Source organism: Bubalus bubalis, chromosome 3 (genome assembly GCF_019923935.1).
Source record: "Bubalus bubalis isolate 160015118507 breed Murrah chromosome 3, NDDB_SH_1, whole genome shotgun sequence".
Classification (NCBI taxonomy): Eukaryota; Metazoa; Chordata; class Mammalia; order Artiodactyla; family Bovidae; genus Bubalus; species Bubalus bubalis.
Window position 1 is genome coordinate 25,630,923 of NC_059159.1, and position 15,936 is coordinate 25,646,858.

At 43.7% G+C, this 15,936-nt stretch overlaps 1 protein-coding gene across 1 annotated transcript in view; it reads left to right on the forward strand.

The window, feature by feature from the left end:
* The first annotated feature begins 4,404 nt into the window (after positions 1–4,404).
* B4GALNT2 (beta-1,4-N-acetyl-galactosaminyltransferase 2) overlaps positions 4,405–15,936 on the forward strand; it is a 74,830-nt gene continuing 63,298 nt past the window's right edge. Inside the window, exon 1 of the mRNA XM_025280303.3 lies at positions 4,405–4,514. Within this exon, the coding sequence (XP_025136088.1) occupies positions 4,501–4,514 (14 nt within the window). The 5' untranslated portion in view covers positions 4,405–4,500. The remainder of the gene's footprint in view (positions 4,515–15,936) is intronic.

Consider the following 15,936-nt stretch of genomic DNA (forward strand, 5'->3'; position numbering starts at 1 on the left):
AATGAGTCAACTCTTCGCATGAGGTGGCCAAAGTACTGGAGTTTCAGCTTTAGCATCATTCCTTCCAAAGAAATCCCAGGGCTGATCTCCTTCAGAATGGACTGGTTGGATCTGCTTGCAGTCCAAGGGACTCTCAAGAGTCTTCTCCAACACCACAGTTCAAAAGCATCAATTCTTCAGTGCTCAGCCTTCTTCACAGTCCAAATCTCACATCCATACATGACTACTGGAAAAACCATAGCCTTGACTAGACAGACCTTTGTTGGCAAAATAATGTCTCTGCTTTTGAATATGCTATCTAGGTTGGTCATAACTTTCCTTCCAAGGAGTAAGCGTCTTTTAATTTTATGGCTGCAATCACCATCAGCAGTGATTTTGGAGCCCCCAAAAATAAAGTCTGACACTGTTTCCACTGTTTCCCCATCTATTTTCCATGAAGTGATGGGACCGGATCCCATGATCTTCATTTTCTGAATGTTGAGCTTTAAGCCAACTTTTTCACTCTCCACTTTCACTTTCCTCAAGAGGCGTTTTAGTTCCTCTTCACTTTCTGCCATAAGGGTGGTGTCATCTGCATATCTGAGGTTATTGATATTTCTCCCGGCAATCTGGATTCCAGCTTGTGCTTCTTCCAGCCCAGCTTTTCTCATGATGTACTCTGCATAGAAGTTAAATAAACAGGGTGACAATATACAGCCTTGACGTACTCCTTTTCCTATTTGGAACCAGTCTGTTGTTCCATGTCCAGTTCTAACTGTTGCTTCCTGACATGCATACAGGTTTCTCAAGAGGCAGGTCAGGTGTTCTGGTATTCCCATCTCTTTCAGAATTTTCCACAGTTTATTGTGACCCACACAGTCAAAGGCTTTGGCTTAGTCAATAAAGCAGAAATAGATGTTTTTCTGGAACTCTATTGCTTTTTCCAAGATACAGAGGATGTTGGCAATTTGATCTCTGGTTCCTCTGCCTTTTCTAAAACCAGCTTGAACATCAGGAAGTTCACGGTTCACATATTGCTGAAGCCTGGCTTGGAGAATTTTGAGCATTACTTTACCAGCGTGTGAGATGAGTGCAATTGTGTGGTAGTTTGAGCATTCTTTGGCATTGCCTTTCTTTGGGATTGGAATGAAAACTGACCTTTTCCAGTCCTGTGGCTACTGCTGAGTTTTCCAAATTTGCTGGCATATTGAGTGCAGCACTTTCACAGCATCATCTTTCAGGATTTGGAATAGCTCAACTGGAATTCCATCACCTCCACTAGCTTTGTTCGTAGTGATGCTTTCTAAGGCCCACTTGACTTCACCTTCCAGGATGTCTGGCTCTAGGTGAGTGATCACACCATCGTGATTATCTGGGTCGTGAAGATCTTTTTTGTACAGTTCTTCTGTGTATTCTTGTCACCTCTTCTTAATATCTTCTGCTTCTGTTCAGTCCATACCTAACCATTTCTGTCCTTTATCGAGCCCATCTTTGCATGAAATGTTCCTTTGGTATCTCTGATTTTCTTGAAGAGATCTCTAGTCTTTCCCATTCTGTTGTTAAATGGGGGACCCAAAAAGGCTTTTGTGCCCAGGAGGATTCCACAGGGTCCTGCTCAGTTTCCACAATACTTCTGTAAGGCAAGAGTCATGGCTAAATAAACCTGGTCCCATCTCCAAGTCGAGCTTCCCTGGTGGCTTAGGTGGTAAAGAATCTGCCTGCAATGCAGGAGACCTGGGTTCAGTCCCTAGGTTGGGAAGATTGCCTGGAGAAGGAAATGGCAACCCACTCTGGTATTCTTGCCTGGAGAATTTTATGGACAGAGGAGCCCGGCAGACTACAGTCTATGGGCTCGCAAAAAGTCGGACATGACTGAACAACTAACACTTTCACTTTCATGTCTAAGTCAGAAGAGCTCCCCTCTTAGACACAACCAGGGGGCAGGTACGGTACAGTGCACTGATCTTAGAGATACAACTCCAGGGTGCAAGTCTTCACTCAGATGCTGGTACGAAAGTTTGAACAAGTCGTGGAATCTCTCCCAGGCTGGGTCTTCACAACTGCAAAGCGGTACATTATGAGAGTTGAGTAGAATTAAGGAGTGCAATGTATGTGGAAGCCCTTGGTAAACAATGGGGTGTTTTTACTTCATGTACCTGCAAGCGCTACAATGTCTTGCTGATTACTCTTGTCCAGGAAATCCTAGAATCCGGTTTACAACTATTGCTGCTAACTGAAGCAAACTGACTGAAACCGCCCACCCTGGCTGGGCACCATAGTAACAATATGCATGGGGTATAAGATAGGAGGTTCAACGGAGAACTAATAAGCACCACCAACCAGAAGAGTTCCATAAAGGTAAAAGGAGACACTATGTGCCCTACCACCTCCCAGAATCCTTTCTGGCACCCATCTTGGCTGAGCAATGCCTAAGCCAATAGGAAGGACTCTGAGTAGGAATGCTTGGCCAAAGACAACCCAGAAACTAACCCCCTTACCAAAAACCAAGACTGCAAGCTGAACGACTGCGAGTTGAGCTGCCAGGCAGAGCAGTTCTTCTGTGTTCCCTTATCCTACTGCTCTCCGCCTGGGCGCCTCTTCCCAATAAAGTCTCTTGCTTTGTCAGCATATACTGTCTCCTCTGACAATTCATTTCCAAGTGTTAGACAAGAGCCCATTTTCAGGCCCTGGAAGGAGCCCCCTTCCTGCAACGTTGGTAGGAAAAGTTATCTGCAAGAGCCACTCCAGAACTCCCTCCAGCAGGGTTTCTCTTTTTTGCTGGCTGCTGAGAAGCTCTGAGCTGACTTTGGGACTCAGCTACACCAAGGCTGTAGATCTCTCTGGTTGTAGATCTCACCCCAGACTTTCTGGGTTTCACTGATTGTCTGGGTTTGTTTGATTTTATGTCTGTCTGAAATTCCTTTTCGGAATTTATATGGACAGAAAATCGGTCATTTTGCAATGGCATTACTAATGCCATTGTTTTGTCTAGTTTAAAACAAGGTTATGTTCATGATTTAAATACTGGATCATACTAAAATACAATACAATCACACTTGAGGTGAACTACAGGGAGCCGCCCAGCACCGCACCTGGCTGAAAAGGGATGGGCAAACGCTAATTTCACCTGAAATCCACCAGACTCTTCCAGACACATGCATTACGTGGCTGTACAAGAGTGTTAGAGGGACTTGACCAACTGCAGCTTTCCTCCCCCAACCTTTCGCCAGAACAGTTCCGGTGGGGCGGGGATGTGGAGTGCGGAGCGCGGTGGAGGTGGGGCAAGACGGATCTCCGCGAACTCAAATGTGAGCTGCGCGGGAGCTTGTGAGGCTCGCGGACGAGTTGGATGGATACCGTTTCAACAGGGCGGAAAGTGAGAGGCCGCGGTCGTAGGGAGCCTAGAGGTGGGCGCGGGGATTTTATTCTTTCTGGTGGAGAGGGTGCTCCGTCTACCCACCAAAAAGTGTCACAGAGATTGGGAGTGAGAGATTGGGAGTGACGCGGTGCAAGGACGGGCTCCGACAGCCCGAGGCAGGTGACCTAGGCAGGAGAAGGGAAGTGCGGGCGCCACGGGCAAAAAACGTTGAGTCCACGCGGTTCTCCACGGAGAGGCCCCCCCCCCCCTTTTTTTAATCAACTCGGGCCAACAAGAGGAAGTCTGGCCATCTTGGGGGCTCCGCGTCCAAGGGAGAGAAACTGCACCACTTGTCAGGGGCTTCCGAGTCATCCAGACTCCGTTCAAATCCCAGTTCTTCCATTCAACTGATCACCCTACTTCGCCTCAGCTTCCCCGTCCTAAAAGTGGGGCTAATAACTGCACTGGTCTCTTAGGGCTGTTGTGACGAATAAATGGTACCACGTAAATAAAGCGTTTGTGCCTAATATCTATCATAGGCAGGGACTATGTCATTACTGTGACCTCGGGAATTCCTTGGTGGTCCAATGGTTAGGCGGAGAAGGCAGTGGCACCCCACTCCAGTACTCTTTTGCCTGGAAAATCCCATGGACGGAGCAGCCTGGTAGGCTTCAGTCCATGGGGTCGCTGAGAGTTGGACACGACTGAGTGACTTCCCTTTCACTTCTCACTTTCGTACATTGGAGAAGGAAATGGCAGCCCACTCCAGTGTTCTTGCCTGGAGAATCCCAGGGATGGGGGAGCCTGGTGGGCTGCCGTCTATGGGGTCGCACAGAGTCGGACACGACTGAAGCGACTTAGCAGCAGCAACCAGTGTTTAGGACTTTGGAGCTTCCGTTGGAAGGGACACTGAGTTCCATCCCTGATCGGTGATCTAAGATCCTAAAAGGTTCAGTTGTCCCCCAAAGACCACAAAGATGCTGGCGCCAAGCTGTGCTCAGGGCAAGACCCAGGAGATGGGCGGGGGTTGGTGGTGAAGTGGGCGGGTTCGACCCAAGCTCTCGCGGCTTTCTCAACCCCGGGTTGGTGCCTAGGGCTGGACAATCGGCTGGGAGGCTGCCGGGCTCCACCAGCCCAGGGCGTCCGAGGCGGCGGGATTCGTGATGACTTCGTTCGGGTGAGTGTCTCTGGAGCAGAGGTCAGTCTTGGCCAGCCAGACGCGCCTTCGGAGAGCGGCCAAGTGCGGGGCCCGCGGACGCCAGGATCAAGGGAGGGGGCAGCCGGTCTCTAAATTTAGTCCAGTCCGCCCCCTACTTAGGTGGGGCAGCTAGGAGACAGTGCCTGGGGACACTGATGAGAACCCTTGCATGTTCTCGACCGCTGCGCTCTGGGGAACACTGGTTTTAGAAGTGGAAATGGAAAATTTGACGTGGAGGTTGCTTCTCGAGCCTGGAGTGCGTAGCGCGGTGTTGCCGAGCGTGCGAGAGCGGCCTGGAACCCGAAGTCTCTGAACAGGGCTGGGAGGTGTGGTTCCCCGGGGTGTAGAACCCCGGCGCGGAGACCGCCAGCTCTGGGCTGCCAGCTCTGGGCTGTCAGAAACTGCGGCTGCGTCCCTTATGCAGCTTCAGAAAACAGCCTGGGGTTTAGGAGTCAGAGATTTTGAAAAGTCGGTTCTCAGGTCCAGGCGACAATCTCGAGGCAGAGTAAGTGTTTATTTTGTGGCTCCGGGTGCTAAATCCTCTAAGGAATAGCGTAATAATTAACAGGGGAAAAAATAGATTTGGAGGGCTCATTTAGTTTTTATAAACCAGGAAGAAGGATCGGAAATACAATTTGTGCCTTTTTATCCCCAAAGTTTACTTTCTTTGTATTTTTCAAAACTAAAACGATGATTTAATGCTAACAAGGAAGGCATCTTCCGGCAATACAAAAACGTGTTGGTGGGATGATGTTTTATGGGCATTAACATGAAGCGCAGTTTGTAAGCGCTTCCCTGGTGGCTCAGATGGTAAAGGATCCGCTTGCAATGCGGGAGACCCAGGTTGGATCTCTGGGTGAGGAAGACCCCCTGGAGAAAGGAATGGCTACCCACTCGGTATTCTTGCCTGGGGAATCCCACGGACAGAGGAGCCTCCTCCATGGGGGTCGCAAGAAGTCTGACACAACTGAGTGACTAACACTTTCACCTTCACTTTTGTGGCTGAGCGAGGAGAGGAGGTAGCCCTTTCATCGCAGAAAGACCTCTCCCCTTCCTTAGCCAGAGACTTCCTTCATCCCACATTCCTTGATGAGTTCTCGAGAAGGAGCCCTGGCACCAGGCTCCCAACTGGTGCCAAGGAATTTAAAGCTGGCAAGTCCTCAACAAACTTGACTTTCCCTTCACATATGGACTGCTGGAATTGTGAACAAAAGGTCTGGGTTTTGTCTGATATTTTTGCTATGTTTATACCTCTGTAATAGTAAGGCTGCTGACTCGTGTGACCTTGGGGAACTAAAGTTTTTTCCTCAGAAGAAACTATTTCTTTCTTTCTTTTTTAATTTAATTTTATTTTTTTAACTTTACAGTATTGTATTGGTTTTGCCATATATCAACATGAATCTGCCACTATTTCTTTTAACCTTTGCCTTTTTAGTTTTCTTTTTTATTAAAAAAATACCTGACTCTGAAATAGGTATTTCTAATTTTTGTCCCTCTGTGATAGGATAGTTCACTCCAACACACCGTGCTACTGCTACTGCTGAGTCGCTTCAGTCGTGTCCGACTCTGTGCAACCCCATAGACGGCAGTGCACCAGGCTCCCCTGTCCCCGGGATTCTCCAGGCAAGAACACTGGAGTGGGTTGCCATTTCCTTCTCCAATGCATGAAAGTGAAAAGTGAAAGTGAACACACCCTACCTACCCAAGAAACAATCGCCATAGTAGCATGCAGTGAAACTCAGTAAATGTTGGTCGGTAAATTCCTGTCATCCACTGTGGAGCACTTATTTGTTATGAATAGGCCCTGTTCTAGATTGTACCACTAGAGTTCACCTCAGCACTCTTTGAAGTGTCATGTCCAAGCTACAGTTGTGGAAATGGAGAATAAAGGTTGTCCAAGGGCTACATTGAAAGGAGCAGGTTGGAATCTTAACTCTGAGGATAGTCAGTACTTTTTTGATTTATTCATAGCATTTCATTCCACAAAAGTTTGATAATCTTACCATGTGAGAGGCATTATACCAGGTATGGGGAATACAACTGTCCTGACCTCTTGGAGAAGTTATGACTCTAGCATATTTGACATCATCAGTTGATCATTTTTTAATACCCTTCTCTACAGGACAGAATTATCTTCAGTAATAATATATAATACCAATGATAATTACTATTGTCTTGCTTTCTTTTCATTTGCAGACAATTAGAAATAAACAGCAATTTTTAAAGATATTCAAATTGGGTAAAATAATTTATATATGAATTAATTCAGTTCAGTTCAGTTCAGTTGCTCAGTCATGCCCGACTCTTTGTGACCCCATGAATTGCAGCATGCCAGGCCTCCCTGTCCAGCACCAACTCCTGGAGTTCACCCAAACTCATGTCCATTGAGTTGGTGATGCCATCCAACCATCTCATCCTCTGTCATCCCCTTCTCCTCCTGCCCCCAATCCCTCCCAGCATCAGAGTCTTTTCCAATGAGTCAACTCTTTGCATGAGGTGGCCAAAGTACTGGAGTTTCACCTTCAGCATCAGTCCTTCCAATGAACACCCAGGACTAATCTCCTTTAGGATGGACTGGTTGGATCTCCTTGCAGTCCAAGGGACTCTCAAGAGTCTTCTCCAACAACACAGTTCAAAAGCACCAATCCTTTGGCACTCAGCCTTCTTCACAGTCCAACTCTCACATCCATACATGACCACTGGAAAAAGCATAGCCTCGACTAGACGGAACTTTGTTGGCAAAGTAATGTCTCTGCTTTTGAATATGCTGTCTAGGTTGGTCATAACTTTCCTTCCAAGGAGTAAGCGTCTTTTAATTTCATGGCTGCAGTCACCATCTGCAGTGATTTTGGAGCCCAGAAAAATAAAGTCTGACACTGTTTCCACCGTTTCCCCATCTATTTCCCATGAAGTGATGGGACCAGATGCCATGATCTTAGTTTTGGTAAATTCATACCAAACAAAATATACTTGGCAGTTTGCACTGTTTTTGCTATTTTAAATTTTAAACACAAATGAAAAACTCAAGTGGTCACCACTAAAGATAGAAGTAACCAGAAGCTTGGTTGTATCTTTAAAATCATTGTGTTATTGGTGTCTATTTTACATCTGTTGCTTAAATGGAGAAATGGGCTTGAGGAATTCTGAATACTTATTCTGATTGAACATTTACTCCTGTGAATCTATGTAGCTGAGCCAGGTATGTGTTGGGAACCAGCTGTGCCTGTGCCTGTGAGTTCTTCAGATTAACTTGCACATAAAATAACTTTTATTAAAGATAAGTAATGTGCTAATTTGAAGCTCATCTGTATTATTATTATCTTATTAAAATTTTTATTGCGGCATAGTTGATGTACGATAAGTTTCAAGTGTGCAACATTTTGTTGTTCAGTTCCTCAGTGGTGTCTGACTCTTTCACACCCCAGGGACTGCAGCATGCCAAGCTTTCCTGTCCTTCACTACCTCCCAGAGCTTGCTGGACTCATGTCCATTGAGTTGGTGACGCGATCCAACCATCTCGTCCTTTGTCATCCACTTCTCCTCCTGCCTTCAATCTTTCCCAGCATCAGGGTCTTTTCTATAGTGACTGATGAATTTTAAAGATTATATTCCATTTATATTTATTATAAAATATTGGCTATATTCCCTGTATTGTACTATAAGTCCTTGTGAAAGCTCGTCTATATTATCAAGAACCATAGTTATTGCTTAGAACTTAGATCAGCAATTCTTGGTCTTTTTGGTCTCAGGACCCTTTTATGCTTAGAAATTATTGAGGACCCCAGAGAACTTTTGTTTAGGTGGGTTGTATCTATTCCTATCACCATATTAAAAATTAAAGCTGTGAAAAATCTAAAAATACATAAAGCCACTAAAAATAATAATCATAAACCTATCCAATGGAAACATAACACATTTTAATGAAATAACTGTGATGAGTTGAAGACTCTACTGGGGCTGATGGCTGGATCCACTTCCTAGCTCACTCAAGTGCCTGTTGGCTGGGGACTTTAGTTCCTCCCCACGTGGCTCTGCATGGGCAACTCACAGCATAGCAGTGGGCTTTTCCAGAGCAGATCCTCTGAGAATGTGTCACCAAGGTGATAGTCACAGAGTCTTTCATTAGAAGTCTCAGAAGTGACCTATGTTGTTTTCATACTGGCCACCCAGACTCGTGTGGGAAGGGGCTTCTTCCACTCTGTGCTGTTATTGGCCAGGGTGGAAAGGGCTACACAAAGGTGTGACTGCTTGGGAGCTGAGACCATCCAAAGGCCACCGCGGAGACTGGCTACCACAGGACTTTGGTGTTTATTTTCATGAATGAGACTGGCTGTGATTTTTTTCTTTAAAACATTTTTTTTTAATATTTGTTTTTATTTATTTGGCTGCTGTGGGCCTTAGTTGTGACATTAGAGCTCTTAGTTGTGGTGTGTGGAATCTCATTCCCCCACCAGGGATCAAACTTGGGTCTCCTGCATTGGGAGCTTAGAGTCTTAGCCACGGGACCACCAGGAAAGTCCCTCTTTCTTTCTTATACCTTTGTAAGGTTTTGGTGAAATGTTTATGCTGTTTCATAAGTTGTAGTTTTTTTCCTATTCTTTGGAAGAATAGGAAGTCAACTGAAAATGAAAATTTGGCTTATAGAATTATTCAGAATTTTCTATTTTTCCTTGTGTCAGTTTTTTAAAACTGTATTCTTCTCTAAGAACTTGCTTATTTTCTCTAAATTTTCAAGTTTAGTGTCACAAAATTACTCATTTATATTCTCTTATTACTTCCTTAATAGCTTCAAGTTTCAAGTGATGCTCTCAACATTCCTGACTTTGGTGATTTGTGCCTGCTGTTGTTTTTATCTTAATTCCTTCCAGTGAGCTTATTACTTTTATAAGGGATTCCCTGATGGCTCGGATGGTAAAGAATCCACCTGCAATGCAGGAGACCCTGGTTCAATCCAGGGAAGATCCTCTGGAGAAGGGAAGGGCAACCCACTCCAGTATTCTTGCCTGGAGAATCCCATGGACAGAGGAGTCTGGTGGGCTACAGTACATGAGGGTCACAAAGAGTCCAACTAACACTTTCACTTTTAAAGTAAAACAGCTTTGGCTTTGATGATACTTTGAAGTATATGTTCCCTATTTCATTATTTTCTGCTCTCATATTTATTATTTTCTTCTTCCTACTTTATTTTGAGCTTAATTTAACTGATCTTTTTCTAATTTCTGAGGTAGATACTTGACTTCCTGACTGTCAGATTTTCTTCTTTTCTAATGCTATGCTATGCTAAGTTGCTTCAGTCATGTCCGACTCTGTGCGACCCCATAGACGGCAGCCCACCAGACTCCCCTGTCCCTGGGATTCTCCAGGCAAGAATACTGGAGTGGGTTGCCATTTCCTTCTCCAATGCATAGTGATATTCAAAGGCATAAATTTCTTTGTGAGTATTGGTTTTTAGCTGCTTTCCAGTGGTGTTGATTTGTGGTATTTTCACTGTCATGTAATTCAAATGAATGTTAATTTCCATCGTGATTTTTTTCTTTGACCCATGGTTATTTAGAAGTGCATTTCTGAATTTTTAAAAGCAAGGATTTTCTAGTTATCTTTTTATTGTTCACTGCCAACTTAATTGCATTAGGGTTAGAAAATATACTCTATATTATTGAAATTCTTTGAAATTTTGGACACTTGTTTAATGACCCAGCATATGTTCAGTTTTTGTAAATGTTCTGTGTATGTTTGGAAGAAATTCATATTCTGCAGTCATTACATGTAGGGCTTTATATAGTCCATTTATATTGTTTGCTGATTGTCTGCTTCAAATCATCTAAATGCTTATTAATTTTTTGATTACTTTGTTGATCAGGTTAAAGTCTCTCTCACCATGATTGTGAATATGTCTGTTTCTCCTTGTAATTCTTTCAGTATTTTGCCTTATATATTTTAAGGGTATGTTATTAGAATAAAGAATTGTAATCTCTTTCTGTGAGCTGAGTATTTTATAATGAGGTATTCCTCTATCTGTGGTTTTGCTTGATATCTCTATATTAATATCAAATGAAGTAGGCTTAACTTGATATTAATTAAGTCAACTTCCTTTAATATTAATATAGAGATAGCAACTTTATCTTGGTTACACTTAGTGTATTTATTCCTTTTTACTCTCAACATTTCTATATCATTTTGTTTTGATGTATCTCTTGCAAACCACATATATTTGGATTTCTTTTTAGCATCTAGTCTGATTACCTTAGGTTTTAATTGGAGCCTTTAATCAATTTATGTAATTATTGGATGAGATGGTTAGATAGCATCACTGACTCAATGAACATGAATTTGAGCAAACTTGGGGAGTAGTGGAGGACAGAGAAACCTGGCATGCTGCAGTCCATGGGGGTCACAAAGAGTTGGACATGACTTAGTGACTGAATAGCAACAATTATTGATATAGTTGCTTAAATCTAACATCTCAGTGAGTGCTTTCTATTTGTTCTGCCTGGTCTATATTCTTTTCTCTCTTCTTGCACGTTTGGAATTGATTTTTTTTTAATTATCCCATTTTCCTGTCTATTAGCTTTATTATCTGTATTTTATTTCTGCAGTAGTTACACTATAGATTATAAGGTTCTTGACCTACCAAAGTCTAAAATGTTGTTTTTAAAAATTATTTAATTCTCATTTTATTTATTTTCATTTTTTGGCTGTGCCATGTGGCATGTGGGATCTCAGTTCCCCAATCAGTGATCAAACTCATGCTGCCTACATTGGAAGAGCAGAGTCTTAACCGCTGGACCACCAGGGAAGTCCTTACTTGTTTTTTTTAATCTTCTTCCCAGGGAAATGTAAAGACCTCGAAACACTTTTAGTCTGCTTACTCGTTTCCTGACTTACATGTCATTACTTTACCCTTTTTTGGTTCTGTTGTGTTTTATGATTTTCTTATTGTTTCTTACTGTTACTAAACAAAACAGTACTATTTTTATAGTCAGTAGTCATCTAGACTTACCCACTTTTCAGTTTTATTTCTCTTCCTTATTTCTTTATGATCTTCCTTCTGGAGTAATTTACCTTTAGTAGTTATTTTAGTACAAGTATGCTGGTGATCAGTTCCCTCAAATGTTGCTTGTCTAGAAACACCTTTATGGGCACCTTCATTTTTTAATAGTCCTGGTGATATCAAAGATATTTCAGTATCTCTGGCTTCTCATATTGCCGGGGTCCTGCCCCGGTTGGATCCAGGGATTCCCTCGGGAGGATGGCGTCGGCAACTGAGAGAAATAGAGAAAGAGATAAGGAAAGAATTTTGCAGTTAAGAAAATAGAGGAGAGAAAAGAGGCTGATATTCCTTGGTTTACCCAGAATGCCAATAAAGCCCCAGCACAAGACTTGCTCTGTTCACGTAGGCTTCAGGCGCCCTCTCAAATAGCTGAATGTGCCCCACCTTAGGCACCTTCTCGAGTGGGTCTTAGACGCCCAGGCAGGAAAGTGAATGCAGAGGGCCCCTGCGCTCCAGGGAATCAGCCTGAAAAGGAAAAGGAAAGAGAAAGAACGACATGGGGAGCCCAAGCCTGATGAGCATGGCCCACACTTTATTTTCCAAAGTAGTTTTTATACCTTAAGTTGTGCATAGAGGATAATGGTTGGGGGGTGGGGGTAGAGTCATGCAAGGTCAGCAGTCCTTGATCCTTATCGAAGCCAGGCTTTCTTTCTGCAAACTTATCATATGCAAAAGCTTTAGGTGATTTACATCATCTTCTGGCCAGGAGGCTTGTTAACATTTTATGACCCTTTCTTCAGAAAACTTATTTTTCTCTAAAGGTGATTATTCTAAAGTCAGGCGCCACCCTCTGAAAGCATTAGATAAAGTTGCATTCCTATAGGGCAAAAGTGTGGTGGGCTATAACAAGAAAAGAATTAACTCAAGGGTCCAAGGTTACAAATATTAAAGCTACTACTTACATTTCTATATACCAACTATATTAATCAATACACTCCCAGGGACACAGTAGGTAAGGGATATGGATACTTGGCAGCAAGCATTAGCTCAACAAAGAAATCCTCTACTAGTTCTAACAATTTTAACTCTCTGAGAAGCTCTGCATTGTTAGAATATCTTAAGCTTCCCGTGCCTCTCGTGGTTGGGAAGCTGTGAACAATCACATGCGTAGCTGCAGGAGTCCAAACAAACCTGCCAGGCAAGCTAGAAAGTCATCAGAGGGGTTAGAACTGAAACACCCCTATTATGCCCAGGAGACTTATTAACTAGAGTTTTAAGTTGATTTTCTTACAGAGAAAGGTGGTTGGGGATAGCCCCCCGTTAATGTCAGAAGAGTTGGTGAAAGTCATGAAATAGTAAAACAGACAGATTCTGGTTTTGGGGTAGATACTCAGGCAAATCCTGGGGGGGGAGGCCCTCAAGCCCTGACTCGCCTTGCCCGTCAGGGCTCTCCCGCATGACCTTGTCATGGGTGGGAACTCCCGTGCTGGCCCCCGGCACCATATATTCTGTTGGAAAATTAACTAGCAACTTCCTTTAAAGGTAATCTTTTATGGCTGCTTTTAAGATTATCTTCTTGTATTTTATTTGTTTTTTGAAAAGCACTTGTTCAACTTTATGCATCTCCGACCATATGGCTTCCAGCTACCAGGACAAAAGCCCCACCCACACCTTAAATCTCCTCAGCTCTTCTGCTGAAGAATTTGGCCATCGTGACCAGGCTGCTTTGGGAACTTCCCATTCCCCAGAACTTCTGAGTAGCCCAATCGCACCACACCCATGCTAGGACTCACCCCAGTCTTGTTCTTGGCAGTGTTTACCTGTGTCTCCTCACTGACCGAGATCCATGTTTTATCAAGATTGACAGTTGGGCAGAAGCTCTGGTTCCTCTTTAAGTAGTAATGCCTCACCAATTTTGTGTGACTGGGGAGAGAAGGCAACCATTTTCATTACTTTACTACGATTAAAAAGCTATGTTTATCATCTTCACAGCCCATCTCCCTCATTACAGTGTAAGTTGTTCACTCGTGCAAAAGAGTGACATAGCAGGTATTCCACTTTTCAAATAAAACAAATCTTTAAAAAGCCACCAAAGCTATCAAGTGGAAAAGACTAGTTTTTTCATGGAACCAGAGTAAGTCACTGAGAAGGTCAGAGGCAGTGCCAAGACTAGAATTCAGGTCCCTTGATAGTTTCTATAGCTGTTACTCCTGTAACAGAGGTCTCCTAAACCTCCCCCTAGCTTGCGGGCATGCATGGATCTAACAGTTGTGTAGGTCAGTCTGATGCATGTCACTAACCTAGTACTGTGTCGTGAGGGCCACAGCCAGTGACTAACGTCAGCAGTTACTTTTGGAGGACTCCACTGCACTCAGGCAGTAGCTGATACCCAAGCGTGACTCTAGCCCTGATTCTCCTTATGTTTTAATTTTTACTATAATGCTTTTTGGTGTGTATTTATGTTTAATTTTCTTCCTTGTGGCTTAAATATAACTTCACAAAAGCTCCTTCATTAGTTCTGAAAATTTTCAGTCATTTTTCTTCAAGTATTCCTCTGTCCCAGTCCCTCTTCTCCAGTACTCGAATACTTACTGTTTCCTCTGTGTCTTTGATTCTTTTAGTAATTTGAGATCTTTTGTTCCTATATTATCCATTTTGGCAGTTATTTTATTTTGCTTTTTATTGAAGTATAGTTGATTTACAATGTTTCAGGTATACAGCAAAATGATTCAGTTATACATATACATACATAAAAAAGTAGAGCTGGAAAACCAATAAGGTAGATAAGTGCAGTGAAGTGAAAGTCGCTCAGTCATGACTGACCCTTTGCAACCCCATGGACTATACCGTTCATGGAATTCTCCAGGTACTGGAGTTGGGTAGCCTTTCCTTTCTCCAGGGGATCTTCCCAACCCAGGCATTGAATTCAGGTCTCCTGCATTGCAGGCAGATTCTTTACAGGCTGAGCCACAAGGGAAGCCCAAGAATACTGGAGTGGGTAGCCTATCCCTTCTCCAGTGGATCTTCCTGACCCAGAAATCGAACTGGGGTCTCCTGCATTGCAGGCAGATTCTTTACCAACTGAGCTATCAGAGAAATCCCAAGGTAGATAAACTGGTATACTAAGAATGTCATAGCAAGCTCTGTGAGAATGTTTGGAGGTAGTGTTGTAGGAAGTGGGGAAGGGCCCTACAGGACCCCAAGAGCGGGCTCTTGTCTAACACTTAGAAAAGAATTGTCCAAGGAGACACGTGCTGACCAAGCAAGAGATTTTATTGGAAAGGGCACCCGGGTGGAGAGCAGTAGGGTAAGGGAACCCAGGAGAGAACTGCTCTGCCGCGTGGCTCACAATGTCGGGTTTTATGGTGATGGGATTAGTTTCCGGGTGGTCTTTGGCCAATCATTCTAATTCAGAGTCTTTCCTGGTGGTGCACGCATCTCTCAGCCAAGATGGATGCTAGTGAGAGGGATTCTGGGAAGTGGACGGACACACGGTGTCTCCTCTAGACCTTTCCCGAACTCTTCCGGTTGGTGATGGCTTATTAGTTCCGTATTCCTTATCAGGATCTCCTGTCATAAAACAACTCATGCAAGTGGTTACTATGGTGCCTGGCTGGGGTGGGCGGTTTCAATCAGTGTGCTTCCCCTAACAGCTCCCCTCTGAGAGACTTCGTACTCAAGATACTTCTTGGGAATTGGGGCAGAGGTCTCTTTCTTCTGTAACTTCTTCCTGCTGTGCATGGGCGTAGGCCTGCCTAGCAGAGCAGAAGTCTCTCTCTACCTGATCTAAGTTGGGGTGTTCCACATCTGAAACCAGCTTCCACCCTTGTAGTAACAGCAATTTAGTTTGAAACTGCTGGAGTCTGCTGGAAATAAACTTTGTAAGGAGTTGGAGTATACAGGGGCCAAATAGGGAGGCCTAATAAGATAGTTATCACTGGACCCATGAACAGTAGGAGCCAAGAAGGGAAATAAAGAGAACTCCATATACTTGTTGAACTCAAATCCCGGATCTTTGTGGCCTGTTCCAAAAGTCCCTTGATATCTTCTTGGACCTTCCCAGACTAGTTGTAATAAAAACAGCATTCTTCCTTTAGATAGAGACAAGTGCCCCTCTGTCCTGCAGTCAGTAAATCTAGGGCCTGACGATTTTGTAGGACCATTGCAGCTAGGGAGTCTAACTGGGATTGTAGGCGTTGGAGGGTCCTCGCCATTTTTTCTATGGATACAGCAGTGTCAGTAGAAAGCTGCTGAAATTTATGTAAAGAAGTTCCCCCCATGGCAGCTCCTGTCAAACCAGCAGTCAGTCCTAATGTCAGGAAAAGAGGGGTAAGTATTACCATGCGACGTATCCTCTGGTTGGTATATACTGGTAAAGGCAAAGAGGTATTACTCCAGGCCAGATCTATG